Source organism: Urtica dioica, chromosome 3 (genome assembly GCF_054948205.1).
Source record: "Urtica dioica subsp. dioica isolate 48M chromosome 3, U.dioica_male_clone48M_v1_H2, whole genome shotgun sequence".
Taxonomy (NCBI): Eukaryota; Viridiplantae; Streptophyta; class Magnoliopsida; order Rosales; family Urticaceae; genus Urtica; species Urtica dioica.
The window spans coordinates 46,601,827-46,618,622 of NC_142758.1; the positions used below are offsets into that span (position 1 = coordinate 46,601,827).

A 16,796-nucleotide genomic window follows, 5' to 3' on the forward strand; every position below is an offset into this window, starting at 1 on the left:
TATAATTTGCACTTGGTACTGTTCACCATTTTTTTTAAAGAATAGTGCATTTGGGTACAAAAAATGAGTCTACTTAAAAAAAATTCATTACTTCCTCTTGTATTCCTACGTGCCTATATGTGATAGGGTCAGATCTTTGTTAAACCTCTCAACAAGCAAAGTAAATTGTCTCATATAATATGGCATATTCTTCCTTGTAATAGAACCCATTTTGTATGTGATGATAGTTACATAACGGTACATAATAAATCTACTCCATATCCTAATAATATGCATGCATATCTTCATTCCCTTATATATTCTTTTTGAAATAATCCATTAATTTTTTTCTCCCTCTTTTCGAGCTATCCGTTTTTTGAAGCTACTTAATATAGCATACAATATAATGTCTACAAAAAAACAAAAAACTTATGTACGTCCTATATATAAAAGGAAACCTAAGCTATGTGTTATATATGTGGGTACATCTTTAATAAAACCCCAAAGGAAATTCTCTACTCTTTATTATTCTTTTGTCTTGATTTTGTCTGGTAGGTTAGAAGCATGTAATACTTTTTTTTTTATTTTGGCCATAATTAAAGAGTAATGCGAGTGTAGCAGTAGATTCCTTTTTTTTTTTTTGGTAATATCACCAAGAGTGTGAAATTGGTTACTGGTTGTGAAGAAGCGCGATAAATTATTTAAAATTTTCTACTTACTTTTTTTCTTCCGGATATGATATGATATATTTGTGTGTTGTTTAGTTAATTTCCAAGCCCAAAGATAACCAGTACATAAACTAAACAAGAAGGGGGAAAAAAAACTGAAACTGAGCTTAAACAAAAGTGACATCAAGTTTAACATAGATTATTCCTAAACTAGGACCTCCACACTAGTTTATGATCGAAATTCAATATGTCTAAATTAATCCAAAATTATGATCACACCTTTTGTGCAATTATTTTTTTTTTATCATTTTTCATTTTTCTTTACTTTTTTCTCTTATTTTTCTTCAAAAAACTGGCCCACGTTATAAGAAACCCTAAAGCAGGGGCGGACCCAGGTGGTGGCCTCAAGAGGCCTGCCCCCCCCCCCCCCCCCCCCCCCCCCCCCCCCCCAAAATTCGATCTTAAAATTTTATTTTATTTTATTTTATTTTTCAGCCTAAATTTAGTTTTGGCCCCCCTCCTTCCGAGTTTGGATCCGCCACTGCCCTAAAGATTACCTAACCCTACGTGACGAAGAAAAAGCTCATCGGGAAGATTTTTTTTTTTTTTGAAATCTGGAAAAATGGGAAAAAGAAAAATCTGCGAATTCGTTTAAAGATTTATTGACATTTTTGCCCTTTATTGACATCGATGTCAATAAATCTTCAAAGGATTTTCCTAGAATCGTTTGAAAATTTATTGACATCGATGTCAATAAAAAGACAACGAGTCGATAAATCTTCAACGATTTCCCAGATTTTTCAAAAATATGCGAATTCGTTTGAAAATTTAATTGATATTTTTGTCTTTTATTGACATCGATGTCAATAAATCTTTGAAAGATTTTTCCAGAATCGTTTGAAGATTTATTGACATCGATGCCAATAAAAGACAATGATGTCAATAAATCTTCAATGATTTCCCAGATTTTTCAGAAATTTTTACAAACTTTTTCAGAATTCTAAGAATCGTTCTTGAGCATGAAGTCACAGAAAAATGTGAAATCCTTCTTAGCTAAGCACAAGGAGAGAGAGAGAGAGAGAGAGAGAGAGAGAGAGAGAGAGAGAGAGAGAGAGAGAGAGAGAGAGAGAGAATAAATAAAAAGAAATAATGTTTTATTGAGGGTATTTTTGTACCAAAAAATACAAGGTAGTCATATTTTTGGATTAAATTAGAGATATTAGATTTTGGTCATAAACTAGTGTGAAAATCATAGTTCAACAATAGTCCCAGTTTAATACAAGGGCATGGTACCGAGGAAAAATGATGCATGAAAGCCGAGCACACAAACAAAACACTAGTAGGAAACAAGAACTTGGTCAGGATTCAAAAGAAATGGAAATCAAACCACGAAAAAGCGATACACAACTTGCGATTTATAGAAAAAAGAGCGCAAGTCTGATCAACACATAAGCATAAGAAATGTTATCGTTTAATATATATATATATATATATATATATATGTATGAGGAGGATTGGAGTTTGAAATTACTTTAACGTGAGATTAAGAAGTGATGCGGCCTAAGCCCAGGAGGAGGCCCGATCCACCGATGGCAGGCTCTGACGTTCCTAGAGCGTTTGGACAGGTGTTCGTGCAGCTCACGTATGCCCTAACTTCGATGAGCCATAACTTTTGACTCGGGAGTCAGAATTGGGCATACCATATATCAAATCGAAGCTCTCGACGATATCTACGGTAGGACGGAAATAGCCCATCTCGATTAGACCTTTAGGCCCAAAAAACACTGTTTCAGGCACTTTCGAGCCTTTTTAAGTTTTTATGTCGCTTTTCGCATTTTTGGTCGTTTTCTTTCGTTAGAGTTTTTTCGTTCGTTATTTATACTTTCTCTTTTTCGGATGTAAGACAGTCTTAGCCAAAATTATCAAACACTTTTGTTCCCAAATTCGAGTTTCGATAAAACTTCGATTTTGATGCCCAAAGCCTGGTATTCGTGAACGTCTCAACAGGTTTCGGAGGATCTTGACTGGTATTCACGAGCGAATCAACAGTCTAGGTTTTATTCTATTGCTTCCCTGCATCATTTGGTATCAGAGCCGAATCGATCATGTCGCCGCGACGTGGACAGCAACACCAACAGCGCGTGGAAGAGGTTTACGATCGTGACAACAACAACCAGTTGGAGCAGAGGATTGGTCGGATTGTAGACCAGAGGATGGAGCACATGATGGAGCAGCTGACTCAACGGATGACGACCCTTTTAGGGAACCAGAATCGGGGACGTACTCTGGTGGATACGACTGACGATGAGTCCACGACGGAGGAGGACGAGTACTACGAGGAGATTCCCCAACCTCGGCGCAGACCTCAGTGAGGCCGCGATGGCGATGACATGCAATGGGAGTTTGGGATGCGTACCGAGATTCCGGAGTTTCACGGCAGCCTGCAAGCAGAGGAATTTCTCGATTGGCTAGCTACGGTTGAGGAGATACTGGAGTTCAAGGGAGTCCCGGAGGATAGACGAGTTGCGCTGGTGGCCACGAGACTCCGAGGTCGCGCAACCGCATGGTGGGAATAGCTGAAGCTGACTCGGAATAGGGCGGGCAAGAAGAAAATCAATTCTTGGGAGAAGATGAAGAAGCACCTCCGTTCTACGTTCCTACCCTACAACTATCAGCGGCTGATGTACCAGCGACTGTAGAATCTGAAGCAGGGTCTTCGCACCGTCGACGAGTACACGATGGAATTTTATCAACGGCTGGCGAGGAACGAGGTAATGAAGACAGATGATCAGTTGGTGGCGCGCTACATCGGTGGCATGAAGCTCCATATCTAGGAGATGGTGAACATGTTCGACTCGATTTCTGTCTCGGCAGCCCATCAGAGAGCGTTGATGGTGGAGATGAGTGGCGCGCTACATCGGTGGCCTGAAGCTCCAAATCACTGTTCGCTACTGATTCCCCATTCCCCGGCTAGATGATTTGCTCGATTAGATCAGTGGTGCTATCGTTTTCTCACACTTGGACTTGAAGAGCGACTACTATCAGATTCGGATGAGGCCCGAAGATGAGTGGAAGACAACGTTCAAGACATGTGAGGGGCTGTATGAGTGGCTGGTGATGTCATTCGGCTTGTCCAACGCTCCTAGCACATTCTTGCGAGTTATGAACCAACTTCTGCGCCCTTTCATCGGCAAGTTTGTCGTTGTTTACTTCGATGACATTCTGATCTACAGCGCCGACCATGACACTCATCTCCAACACGTGAGGGAGGTCATGACCGTGCTCCGTCGTGAACAGTTCTACGCCGCCATGAAGAAGTGCATTTTCATGACCCCGAAAGTGTTACTTCTGGGTTATGTCGTCTCCGGCGAAGGCTTACAGGTGGATGAAGCCAAGGTCGAAGCGGTGCAACAGTGGCCCAGAGCGATGACCATTACCGAGGTACGAAGTTTTCACGGTCTTGCATCCTTCTACATGCGTTTCATTCCACACTTCAGTGGCATCATGGCGCCAATCACGGATTACATGAAGGGGAGTAATTTTGAGTGGACAGAGGAAGCAGACGCGGCTTTCGAACTGATCAAGGAGCGTCTCATCACCGCCCCGATTTTAGTATTGCCGGATTTTTCACAACCATTCGAGATGCACACGGATGCTTCGAAGGTAGGAATCGGAGCTGTGTTAAGTAAAAAAGGGAGACCTGTCGCGTTCTATAGCGAGAAGATCTCGGGTGCCCGGCGCAACTACAACATCTACGACGTCGAATTTTATGCGATGGTGCAAGCTGTCAAGCATTGGCGGTATTATCTCTTTCATAGAGAGTTCGTCCTGTTCACCGACCACGACTCTCTGCGCCAGCTACACCGTCAAGATAAGGTGTCATCACGATACGCGAGGTGAGTTGCTTACCTAGAGGGATTCACCTTCGTGGTGAAACACAAGGCTGGAATCACCAACCGTGTCGCTGATGCCTTGAGTCGGAGGAGCAGTCTACTGGTCACCATGAGGGTCGAGGTACCTGGCTTTGACTCTTTTCGTGATTTAATTACTACTGATCCCTACTTCTCGGTAGTACTGCAAGACGTACAGGCAGGAAAACGTACCGACTTTCTGTTGCACAACGGGTTCCTATTCCGAGGAAATCAGCTTTGTGTTCCCGATTGTAGTTTGAGGCTGCAGATTATAAAGGAACTCCACGACGAGGGGCATGTTGAGAGAGACCGAACCCTTCAGCTTGTCCAGTCCTCTTACTTCTGGCTTGGAATGCGCAGAGAGGTAGAAAAGTTCGTGCAGAGGTGTCAGATCTGCCAGCTGTCGAATGGAGTAGCAACGAATGCCGACCTTTATATGCCCCTACCAATTCCATCACGACCATGGATGGATATCAGCATGGATTTTGTCTTGGGCTTACTTCGTACTCAGGGGGGAAACGACTCCATCTTTGTTGTGGTGGATCGCTTCTCCAAGATGGCGCACTTTATCCCATGTACGAAGACAACAAATGCTGTTAATGTGGCTCAGCTATTCTTTCGGGATGTGTACCGTCTACACGACATGCCTACCTCTATTGTTTCTAATCGCGACACCAGGTTCCTCAGTCACTTCTGGCGCAACCTGTGGAAGATGGTGAACACCCAGCTCAACTTTAGTAGTGCCTATCAACCTCAAACAGATGGGCAGACCGAAGTTGTTAACCGCTCTCTTGGCAACTTGCTTCGATGTCTTGTTGGTGATCACGTCAAGAGCTAGGATCAGAAATTGAGTCAAGCCGAATTCGCCCACAACCATGCCACCAACCGAAGTACAGGTTTTTGCCCGTTCCAGGTCGTCTACTCCGCGCAACCTCGAGGACCGCTTGATCTCATGTCACTGCCGAGCACAACCAAAGTCCATGGTAAAGCCGCTGATTTTGTCACGAGCCTCCTTGATGTGCACAAAACCGTCCACGACAACCTGTCTACGGCCAATGCCCGCTACAAGCAACATGCCGATCAACACCGACGCCACGTGGAGTTCGATGTGGATGACTTCGTGTGGGCCGTGCTTACCAAGGAACGTTTTTCAACCGGCAACTACAACAAGCTAGCGGCCAAGAAGATCGGTCCTATCGAGATCATTGAAAAGATCTACTCCAACGCTTATCACCTCAAACTGCCGAGCCACCTCCGTACCGCTGACGTGTTCAACGTCAAGCACCTCATTCCCTTCCATGGCGACTCTTCCAACGATTATGTGGCAGGCAATTCGAGGACAAATTCTCTCTACCCCGAAGTGAATGATGAGGCCCAAGCCCAAGAGGAGGTCCCATCCACCGATGAGCAGACCAGACGTTCCTAGAGCGTTTGGACAGGTGTTCACGCAGCTCACGCAGACCCTAACTTCGACGGGCCTAACTTTTGACTCGGGAGTCGGAATTAGGCGTACCATATATCAAATCGAAGCTCTCGACGATATCGAATTTAAGGCCTAAAAAACACTGTTTCGGGCACTTTCGGCCCTTTTTAAGTTTTTATGTTGTTTTTCGCATTTTTGGTCGTTTTCTTTCGTTAGGGTTTTTTCGTTCGTTATTTATACTTTCTCTTTTTCGGATGTAAGGCAGTCTTAGCCGAAATTATCAAACACTTTTGTTCCCAAATTCGAGTTTCAATGAAACTTCGATTTTGATGCCCAAAGCCTGGTATTCGTGAGTGTCTCAACAGGTTTCGGAGGATCTTGACTGGTATTTGCGAGCGAATCAACAATCTAGGTTTTATTCTATTGCTTCCCTGCATCAAGAAGGTTGTTCAACAAGTGGGTCAAACAAACAAACAATCTAACAAAAATAGTAAAGGACCCGAGAGAATTGGTAATCATGTTCGGCGATAAACCACCTACTCAGGGAGACTTATACGTCCGGGTGAAAACAATCCACTATATCAAAACATCAAAAGAATATGAATATTAAGTTTTGATGACTCCCTCACAAACACCACGGTCTTTGACTTCGGATATAATCCGAGCTCCCCTCAGATTAGAAACTCCCTCTCTATGATTCACTCAATCTTCTTCTGAAGATTATCAAGCACGTCGATGCAAACACACGCGCTCACAAACTCAATTGCAATTTCAAGAGCTAATTGTCGATGAAGATCTCCAAGGTAAAGAGACTAGCTCAAGGTTTAAGATGGCGTGAATTTGCCTAACAATAGTGAGTAACCTAATTCTACTCGCAAGAAGTTTTACTAGGTCAATCCTCACAGAATCAGAAACCAAATATCCGATAAATATATACCCAATATTTTTGGAAACTAAAAAACATAAATTTGACTGCCTAATTTTTTTTTCTGAAAGTAGTTATTTGTGAAGTTTATCTCTTTAGCAAAAAACCCTAAGTTCTTTTTCACCGCCGCCCCCCTCGGGCCTCGGACGTCGGTTACTCGACTCCGATCCGGGGGGGAAGGCGAGGTCGTGATTCTTTGCGAGTCTGGTTTCTCCGGTGACGTGCTTCATCGGACTTTGCGCGACTACCAAGACGAGTTCTTGTTGTTCTTCTCCTCCGCTTCGTCGGCCGGCGCTGCTCCTGTCTCCATGCCTTGTCACAGATCCGAGATATCCTGGATCTAGGAAGGGTTCGTGGTCCTGACGGTGGTAGAGGCCCGATTCTCAGAGCCGTTCGTCGGTGACGAGATCTGGTCCGGTCCGTGCGTGGATTTTCTTGGAGTTTGCTTCAGCCGCAGACGTGGGTCGAGGTAGCTGATGGCGGTGACGTTTCTCGGCGACTTTGCAGTCAGGATGGTAGGCTCTGTTTTGTCTCCGGTTGGGGCTGCTTTGTTTTTCAGGGTTGTCCCGGTAATTGGTCGGTGGGGAGATGAGATGGGCTAGAGGTTCTTGACAAATGGTGGAAGGGTGAAGTTTGGGTGCAGACCTTTTTTTTGCTTGTTTTGATTTGGTTTAATTGTTGTTTGTTTAGTTTTAACTTTCGCAATTCAGTTTTAGTTATGTTTACTCTTTAGTCTTTAGTGCACCGTGTAGGTGTTTTTTGTGAAGTTTAAAGTTCATGCTGGGGTAAAGTTTCTTGGCTCTCTGTTAAAAAAAAAAATTGGATGTTGTAAGTTAGAGAGCCAGATTTCGGTCTTGAGTTGTGCCAGGATTGGAGGCCCTCGTGATGTTCGAGGTTATCGTAGGAGTCGAGCGTTGTTCTGTTATTGGCAGAGTCTTGCTCGTTCCGGGATTTTGCAGAAGATCTTTGTTGAAGGAGTCTAGTGGAGTTCTTCACGAGTATGTTCTTGACGAGTACGTCTATACTCGGTCGAATCCTTCATTGTCTTTCTTTGTTATGATGTGTTTGTCTTCTGCTTCTCATTTTCATTTCAGGACATTTGTTTGTTAAATGAGATTTCTGTCACTGTCCGGAATCTTTGTAAGGCTAAGGCCAGTTCTGTTTTGTTAATGAGAAATCCTTGTTCAAAAACTAAAAAACATAAATTTTGCAGTTTAATTCTGTCGGGAGAACAGTGTAGCATAAAGTAACCTGGCTCTTGAACAATTTCTTGCAACTTCACTTGAACAACTTTAACAAAATTGTTTTGCCAAACAAATCATGCCACAGAAGATCCAACAAAGTTAAAAGAAATAGATTTCCAAACTGTTGCAAATGTTTTACATAATACATAGTATGAAAATTTAGGGGTTTAACATATATAGTAGGTTTCAAAAAAAGTATAAATTTGATGAATAACCAATTAAGTTAATTTATATTTTCAACTAATATCATTTTAATATAAAACGTCTAAGATTCAATTTTTATGTTTAGAAAATTATTTATTTTTGGTCATTCTATTCAATATGAACGGCAACTAACACAATAAAGCCTTTGTTATTGTAAAAGTGGATTTTAAATCTAATTTCTACAACTCATATTAAAAACTGTAATGAAAGAAGTAATAAATGAAAATCTAACTTTGCTAACGCCCTCTTAATCCTAAATAAAGAAATAATAAATGATGAGAGCTTTGCTTATATTTGTCGGACTCTACATAAAGAGATATTTGATAAATTAATAAAAGAACATAAAATCTTATATCATTGATTGATAATGAAATTAAATTTCCGATTGGTGAGTTAGGAGCGTAGGCTTACGCTAAACCTCATCAACAATTTTATGTGTTATTGTTGCTCTTGTTGTTTTACTTTTGATTGATTGTGATCTATGTAACCGTGTGTTTGTATACAATGGCAGACCCAGATCATATAACGGTGTTTCGTGATCAAGAACTAATTCAAAAAATTGGAACTTTAGTGATCAAAGACTTCATTCTTGATGGATGGGTTCAAGATTATACTCTGACTTTGATTTTTGAGGAAGCAATAGAAACCCTCGAAGAATCGATAACGGTTCAATAAACCTCGGCTAATTCAAACAAAAGATTTCAAATGGATCTCATACGCTTATATCAGAATCTACACTGACAACTCTGGTGAGGAGCTAGAACTAGTTTGATGAATCTGCCTGTAAGTGGGTATTAGCTTTGAAAGGGGCTTATTAAGGCCCAAGCCATACCAATTTGTCTAGAAATCCAATCTCACGAGGTAAACTTGATGATCTTGGATATTTTAATGGCCGAGAAAGAGAAAAAACTGGGGAGAAAGCGGTCCATTATTACCGGTTAATAAATTGCGATAACTATTTTTCAACTATTAACAAAACGTTAGATGACTATTCTACTACATCGCCAAAATATAGTAAAAAGTGTTAATGGCTCAAAATGTGTTTGATAAAGGATTCATAGTTACGTGTGTTGTTGACTTATTTTTTTTATTGCAAGTCTGTTAGGCAAGATGTCTTGCAACATGCTCCAGGACATGTTGAGACATATTGGTCACTGTGCACAAAACTCTAATTTCGTCAAGTATCATGTTTCGCGAAAATTGTCAACAAAAGACTTTTTACATATATTTTTTTCGCGTGAGTGGGTAAGGAAACCCTATTTCGACTTCTAGAGATGTATTACCACTATAAAAGAGAGCCTCTATCCTTAGTGGTCTTTAACACATTCATTCACACAATTAGGGTTCTTAGAGGTGCAAGACCGGTAGATTGAAAAACTAATTGTTTGGTGGTTTTGGTGTAATACTCTGTATGCTATTCATCGTCTTATTACGCGTTAGAGTTTCTTTTGGGTTCTGTGATTTCGTGATTGAAGTTTTCAAGAGCGTTAAAATCGAAGAATACCAAACACTGCGAGAGTGTTTTAGAGTGGAACTGAGGGGATCTCGGATTCAGGTGAAGCCGGATCAGAATACCAAACACTGGGAGAGTGTTTGAGGGAAAGTGAATGGAGCTCAAATTCAAGGAGAACCTGAGTTGAAATTCATGGGTAGTAATAGGAAAAATGGCCTTGAAGCGAGGATCGTTTATATAAGTCCATTTTTGTATTATTGAACACTTTTCATATAGGGAATTTCGATAATCACAACTCTTTGTGTCATTTACTTTACGCATTGAATTTATATTTTCCATTTATTGCATCGGAACATATTGTCGCATACATTGACTCTACACTGTGTACAGCATCATGTCTCTGACTAAATATAATTTTAGAGTTGATAAGACTAATAAGAAAAACAAGGAAATCAAAGCAACAAATTTTGGAACATAAAAGGCATCACTGGATTGTTTGGAAAATGGTTTGTCGCCCTTTTAATTTTGGAGGGTTGAATATTCGGTTATCTTTTGGAGGGTTGAATATTCGGTTATCTAGTCATATGGTAGAGTCTATGGTGGCTAAAATGGCGTGTAAATATTTAACCGATGATAGTATTTGGACGAAGTTTACACATTCTTGATATGGTATTCGTAATCATTCTGATTCGGCGTGTGTTTTTTTACGTCACGGTCGATCGATTTTATGGAAAAAAATTCGACTAATTTTACTTGAAATTCTCCAACACTCTCAATGGAATATAGGTTGTGGTTCAATTTCTTTTTGGAAAGAGAATTGGTGCAGGATTGTTTTAGAGCCGTTTGCCTCCTTTGAATCGAATCTGAACATTACTGTTATAGAAGTATTGTGTGATGCGAGAATTTCCTAGACCTAAGATACATTGATGTGGACTCCGAGTGCCTCTGGTAATTTTTCAATCTTAGCCTAATATAAATGGAAATTTTTTCCCCATCCTTTTGATACCTCCTTTGAATGGAACTCGAAATTGTGGCGAGCAAAAATTTCATAAAAAATCTGCTTTTTTTTTTTTCGTCTAGAAATTATGGTTTCGTGCTATACCTCTTGATGAGCGAATTAGAAGAATGGGAATTCCTTTGGTCTCTCAATGCTTTTTGTTGCGATAACCCTTCTCAAGAGACATTTTCTCATATATTTTTTTACTGGAGATGTGGCCACCAAAATCTCAAATATTTACCGTGCCTTCTTTTCGCATACATCTAGAGAAATTACGATACCCCACTTATTTTCAGCATGGTTTGCTGATACTAAGAAGATTCGTACTATGAGCATTGTCTTGTGGGAATTATGGAAGGAAAGGTGTAGAAGTGTTTTTGATGATTATAGTGTATCAACTACTACACTTCGTATCAATATCGATGGCCTATCGATCAACTCACTCAAGTGCGTCAATAGGTTTGGGTCTCTAATACCCCTGATCATTCTTCATATCGCTCTTTTTGGCTAAAGTGGAAGGTCCCTACGATTGGATTTAAACTTAATGTCGATGGTTCCTTCAAGAATTGTAGATATTCTAATCGTGGTCTTGTGAGGAATGTATTTGGAGATTGTATTATGTGTTTTGCTGGCCCTGTTCATGTAAATTCTAGCTTTGAGGGTGTGTTTTAGAGTTTACTTTGGGAATTTGAGTATTTGAAAAACACGTGGCAGAAAATTACACTGGTTATAAGTGATTCCAAATTACTCGTTGACTTGATTAAAGATAAAATTCAACAGCCATGGATTATTCGTGGCAAAATGAACTTCTTGAAGCAAATAATGAAACATATGGATTTTCTTCATGTTTGAAGCAAATAACGAAGAGAATATGGCGGCTGATTTCCTAAGCAAGTTTGGTCATTCTTTGGTGAATTTAAGATCTCTTTGTTTTAATGATTTACTTGATAATGTATTCTATTTTATTGATAAGGATAGCAAAGGAGAGAGCTATCACAAACTTGTAACTTTGTGATCTCTTTTTCTTTCAGTTTTATATTTAAGTGTAATCACAGTTTTCCTCCGTAATCCGTGAGAATTTTTTAATAAAATCTCTGTGGTACCATACACGTTTTAAAAAAAGCAACAAATCCTTTTTATTCATAACAAAATATTATAAAAGTTCCGCAGCCGTACGCGGTACTCATAGTACATAGATATAGTTCTCAACAAAAAAAAAAAATAAAAATAAAACAAACGATAATACATGGAGATGAATTACATAAAATCAACAAACACTCATCATATCATATGATCTCATAGACCAACATAAAAAAAAAAATCCCTTTCAATTATTATTCCATCAAGACTCGAGATCCACGCTGTATCGATAATCTCGGCGCACACACTTCATATTATCGGAGAATTGCGATGATCACGCGTCGAGGCAGCAGCGGAACATGGTGAGCCTCTCCATGAGGCGGCCGCACTCGGCGCATGCCACGGTCTCGGGCATGGCCCCGGTGGTTGGGAGGATGAGGCTGGTGCAGTGGTGAGGCGTGTCGAGGTGGATCTTGCGGAGGTGCTCGTCCAAAGCCGGGACGAACCCGACCTCGGCCTCTCTACCCCTCCACCGCCCGTGCTCCGCCAGGGCCCGGAACACGTGCTCCCCGCTCCCCTTCACCATCTCGCTGAACCCCCGGCTGAACACCGCCCAGCCCTGGCTCCCCGACCCGTAGCTCAGCATCGCTATGATCCCCTGCATCGGCGGAGCCAGGAATTCAAGTCAGGGTGATATATTTAAAGAATCCTATAAATATGAGCTAAAAATATAAAACATCTAAATTTTTTTGGTGTAAAATTGCAATATCCTAAAATTTAGGGGAGGCCCCCTCTGCCCTAGTGGCGGAGCTAAGAATTCCAATTAGGGGTAAAATTTTAGGGTAAAGATTATAATTTTCAAAAATTGAGAGGGGCATTGGACCCCCTTGGGCCCAAGGCAGCTCCGCCTTTGTCTGGTCCATGTGGCTCCGCCCATACCTGCATTATCGGGTCGTCGCTATGCTTCTCGGCGGGGCCCGCGTGCTCCGTCCTAATTGCCAGCTGGCCCTTGGAGTGCCACATGCTCTCGAGGCGGAGCCAGAAGTACCAGATGAGGTTCCAGTCCAAGTACCGGCTCAGCTTCTCCTGCGCGATGGTTTCGATGATGTGCTTCGTTGTCTTCTCCTTCGGCTTGCTCTTCCCCGCGTAGATCAGCTCGAGGGTGATTCCGGATTCGCGGGCCACATCTTTGGCAATCCTCGTGAATTTGCGGATCCAGTCGATGTCTTCACCGCCGTACAAGCAGATGTACCTTCCTTCTTGGATCTGAGAGATACCGAAATTGCTGTTAGATTCTTCAACGAACTTTCTAGGCTATATTATAGCTCTACTCACACAAGATGTTCTCAAGAAAGTCACAATTTCTTATACTATTTTTGAGGTCTCATAGGACACTATGCATTAGTTTTGTCACACCGCAAGATAAAACTTTGACTATTTTGCTAATAAATTAGTTTCAAAATAACTATTTTGTATAATGTCTCCATAGAAAAATGTAAACACATGTCATAATTTAATTGGAGAGACGCAGATGAGGAAACCCTAGACTCAACTAAATAATAGTATATATGAAAAAGTAATATGGGGGTACCCAAGTGGCCATGTTGGGCTCGAGGTTGTCGGCGAGGAGGTCGATGGTCCAGCTCATCTCTTCCCAGAGAAGCTTCTCCCTATTTTGGGTGAAAGGGTACGAGACGCTTCCCCAAATACACATCATGTGGACGGCGTTCCCGTGGGCGATCCGGCCCTGATGGTCCATCACCGCCAGCATCGGCTTCTTCCCGAAACCCCACCTCTCCTTAATGAACCGGATCACCACCCGAGACAGCACCAAGGGATCGTACACCGAGTGCCACTCCATCTGCTCCCTCAAGCCGTTGAAGACCCTGTGCCTCTCCGGGGTCCACGTCTCGCTCACCGGGACCCACACCACCTCGTATTGGCTCTCCGGCCTCGTCGGGCTTTGTCTCCTCTCCGTGTACATCTGCTGGAGGATCGCGTACTCCGGCGAGGCCGTCAGTTCCTCGTCGATGTCCGTGATGAACAGCGCTATCACCTTCCTCCTCAGGTCATCGATCGAAACCTGTACCGAGAAATAAAAAAAGTATGAGCACAAAGTATAAAACATGGAGGATTTGATGTGTTCTATGTTTTTATGTATGTATACCCTTCTTTTTTTGTGGCAATCATAGAGTGATAGTGGCTCCTCCGTGAAGAGAACCTTCATAGGCCTTGAGTTGTCGATATGTGTCGTTGCGAAAGTGCGAACAATATGCTCATAAGCTTCATCTTCCTGCTTTCTCGCTGATTTCATAAGCAAACACTTTATAATTAGACATCTATATATAGATAGAATTACTAAAGCTATATACTTATTATATAGAAAAACTCACCAATATATTTGTTGCAGCGTTCAATAATATCCATGAGGTGCTCTTTGATGTTCTTTAGCTTGTGAGCCAAGGATGACAATTCCCATAGCTCAGTTAAGTAGCTGATCAGATAATTAATCAATCAATCAATCAATTAGTTCACTAAATAATTTCTGTTAATAATCCTAGGTCGAAAAGGAGTAATGAGTTTAATATTAAAAATAAATATAAGAGGAAAAAACAGGAGGGCCAAAATTTTAATGTAAGAGGAATTGAAAAAGAAAATTTTGAAAGCTAAGAATATTCCGTAACTAAATAAAATTTAGGAGTAGTTTTAATTTTTTTTTTCCTCAAAAAAAAAAAAAAAAAAAAAATACAAACCAAGGGTGGACTACGCCAATTAAGCTCTCTAGATATATAACCATATGAAAACACAAATTTTTCCATATAAATTTTTTTTGATAAATTTTAAGTAAATAATCACACAATTTTATTAACAAATCCAAAAAGACATTATTATTTGTAAATAATCATTTATAGTTGTAAATAAATCGTCAAGACTCCAAGGACTATTTATTTAAAATTTACAAATAGTTATCCATTTAATAAATCTCCGACTTAGTAACTTATATATTTATAACTTTAGACATAATATCAAGCATATCCGTTCCTAAGACTAATTAAGAAAAGAATTATCAAATAATGGATTACTCACTCGATTCCCATGCCGGTGAGAGCAAGAATTTGTGTAGTGGAAACCACGATGCTTCGAATGGTCCAGTAAACGGCAATCGGGATGTGAGAGACTCCGGCCAAAATCTCGGGGGAGTCGGCGGTAAAGTAGGCTCTGGGAATGTCGTAGAACATAACGATCTTCTTGTTGACGTCAACGATCTCGCGGATGACATCGTAGAGCGCTTCGAGCTTGGGCCGGAGATCGGTGGCATGGTCGAGCAAGTCGTGGAGTTGGTTGAGGAGAGAGAGCGACTTGGCGAGCGGGTTCGAGTCGTAGAGCTGAAGGCAGAGCCGGAATTCCCCGAAGGTGACCGCGAACGCCACGGTGGCCACCGCCGCCTTTGACTCCCAGCCGTAGTGCCTTATCATTTTGAGTATGTCCATCACCACCGTGTGGACGTCCACTCCGGTTGAGCACTTGCTGTATATCTGTCACACAACAATATTGTATGAATATCATTTATTAAACAAAGTTATAACTAATTGCCACATGAAACTTCTCAGTTGCATTTTAGACAACATTTAGTTATTAATTTTCAATTATTAACCAAACGTTAATTAAAATACAATTTTCAACGTATTAAATTTTGTCATATTTATCGTTAATTTTACTCAAATAACTCTGTTGATTACGTTGTGATCTTTCTGTCAAAAGCATTTTTTTTTTCTCTTCATTATTTTATTTATTTTGTAGTGCATATATGCGAATAAGGTCATGTACAAGGTAAGATATATGGTTGAATTTTAGCCACATAGTAGCGGCATTTTAAATCATACTAAATAACATCAAAGACAATAATTAGAATACGAGATTTTAATGTATGTTTGGATTAGAAAATATGAGAAAGAAAAGAAGTGAAATACGTAAACTTAACATTATATACGAATCATCGAATTTGAATATAAACTTATTATTTTCCTAACAAGATAGGTATAATTCAAAGATATTAATATTACCTCATAGGAAATTGCACTTGTGATCCTAGCTGGGATCTCAACAAAATCAGGAAGGCTATCAGGTGAATACAGGATTTTCTCATCGGTAGCACTGATATCCGATTTCTGTATTAAGATATAAATTTAATGTTAATTAATTTATGTGCACATACATTCGAGACATTTAATTATAATAAACAAAGTAAAAAAAAAAAAAAAGGCTCTAGATATACTTACCTGAAGGTGGCCAGGGAAGTCATCATTGGCGCGGTGAAAGATGGCATCAATGATCTGGAGCACGGGCTTCACCGCGAGCCCAAGCTCGTCGGACTCGTGGGTCTCAGCGATCCTCCGGCCCAGCTCGGTGTCATCCGAGGCCCCGGACTTGTGGCTCCGGGCCGACCCTGCCAGCTGGCGGGCCGTGCCGGAGGAGCCCATGAAACGAGCAGCCAGAGTCTTTTCCGACGCCAGAGGAGCGGCCACAGTAGTGTTAGTGTCCATGCTAAAAGGGGTGGCTGATTGATTTTTGGGGTTTTTTTTTTTTTTTTTTTTGGTTTGCTAATGAGAGAAAGAAATGGAAAATATTTGGTTGTGTTTTGGTTGGGGTTCTTGAGGCTCTTTATATAGTGCATGCATGCACATGGAAGGAGAGAGAGAGAGAGAGAGAGAGAGAGAGAGAGAGAGAGAGAGAGAGAGAGAGAGAGAGAGAGAGAGTGAGAGTGTATGGGAGATATTTGTTCCTTGCTTCTTTTGGTAGGTTAAAAACAATATAATATTCCAAGGGAATTCTAAGGACAAATATATTAATTTGTTACTAAAGCTTGGAATATGTATAGGGTGGGCTTATATTTTGTCCCCTTAATCGTACT

At 40.9% G+C, this 16,796-nt stretch overlaps 1 protein-coding gene across 1 annotated transcript; it reads right to left on the bottom strand.

Annotated features, from left to right (window-relative positions):
* Positions 1-11,937: 11,937 nt before the first annotated feature.
* Positions 11,938-16,516, bottom strand: LOC149403190 (protein SIEVE ELEMENT OCCLUSION B-like). Its single transcript, XM_089608798.1, has 8 exons — positions 16,165-16,516; positions 15,949-16,053; positions 14,972-15,420; positions 14,278-14,378; positions 14,052-14,188; positions 13,476-13,967; positions 12,824-13,150; positions 11,938-12,542 (listed from the first exon to the last, which is right to left on the bottom strand). The coding sequence occupies exons 1-8, from the start codon at positions 16,426-16,428 to the stop codon at positions 12,219-12,221; spliced, it is 2,199 nt and encodes a 732-aa protein (XP_089464924.1). The 5' UTR covers positions 16,429-16,516; the 3' UTR covers positions 11,938-12,218.
* Positions 16,517-16,796: the final 280 nt, after the last annotated feature.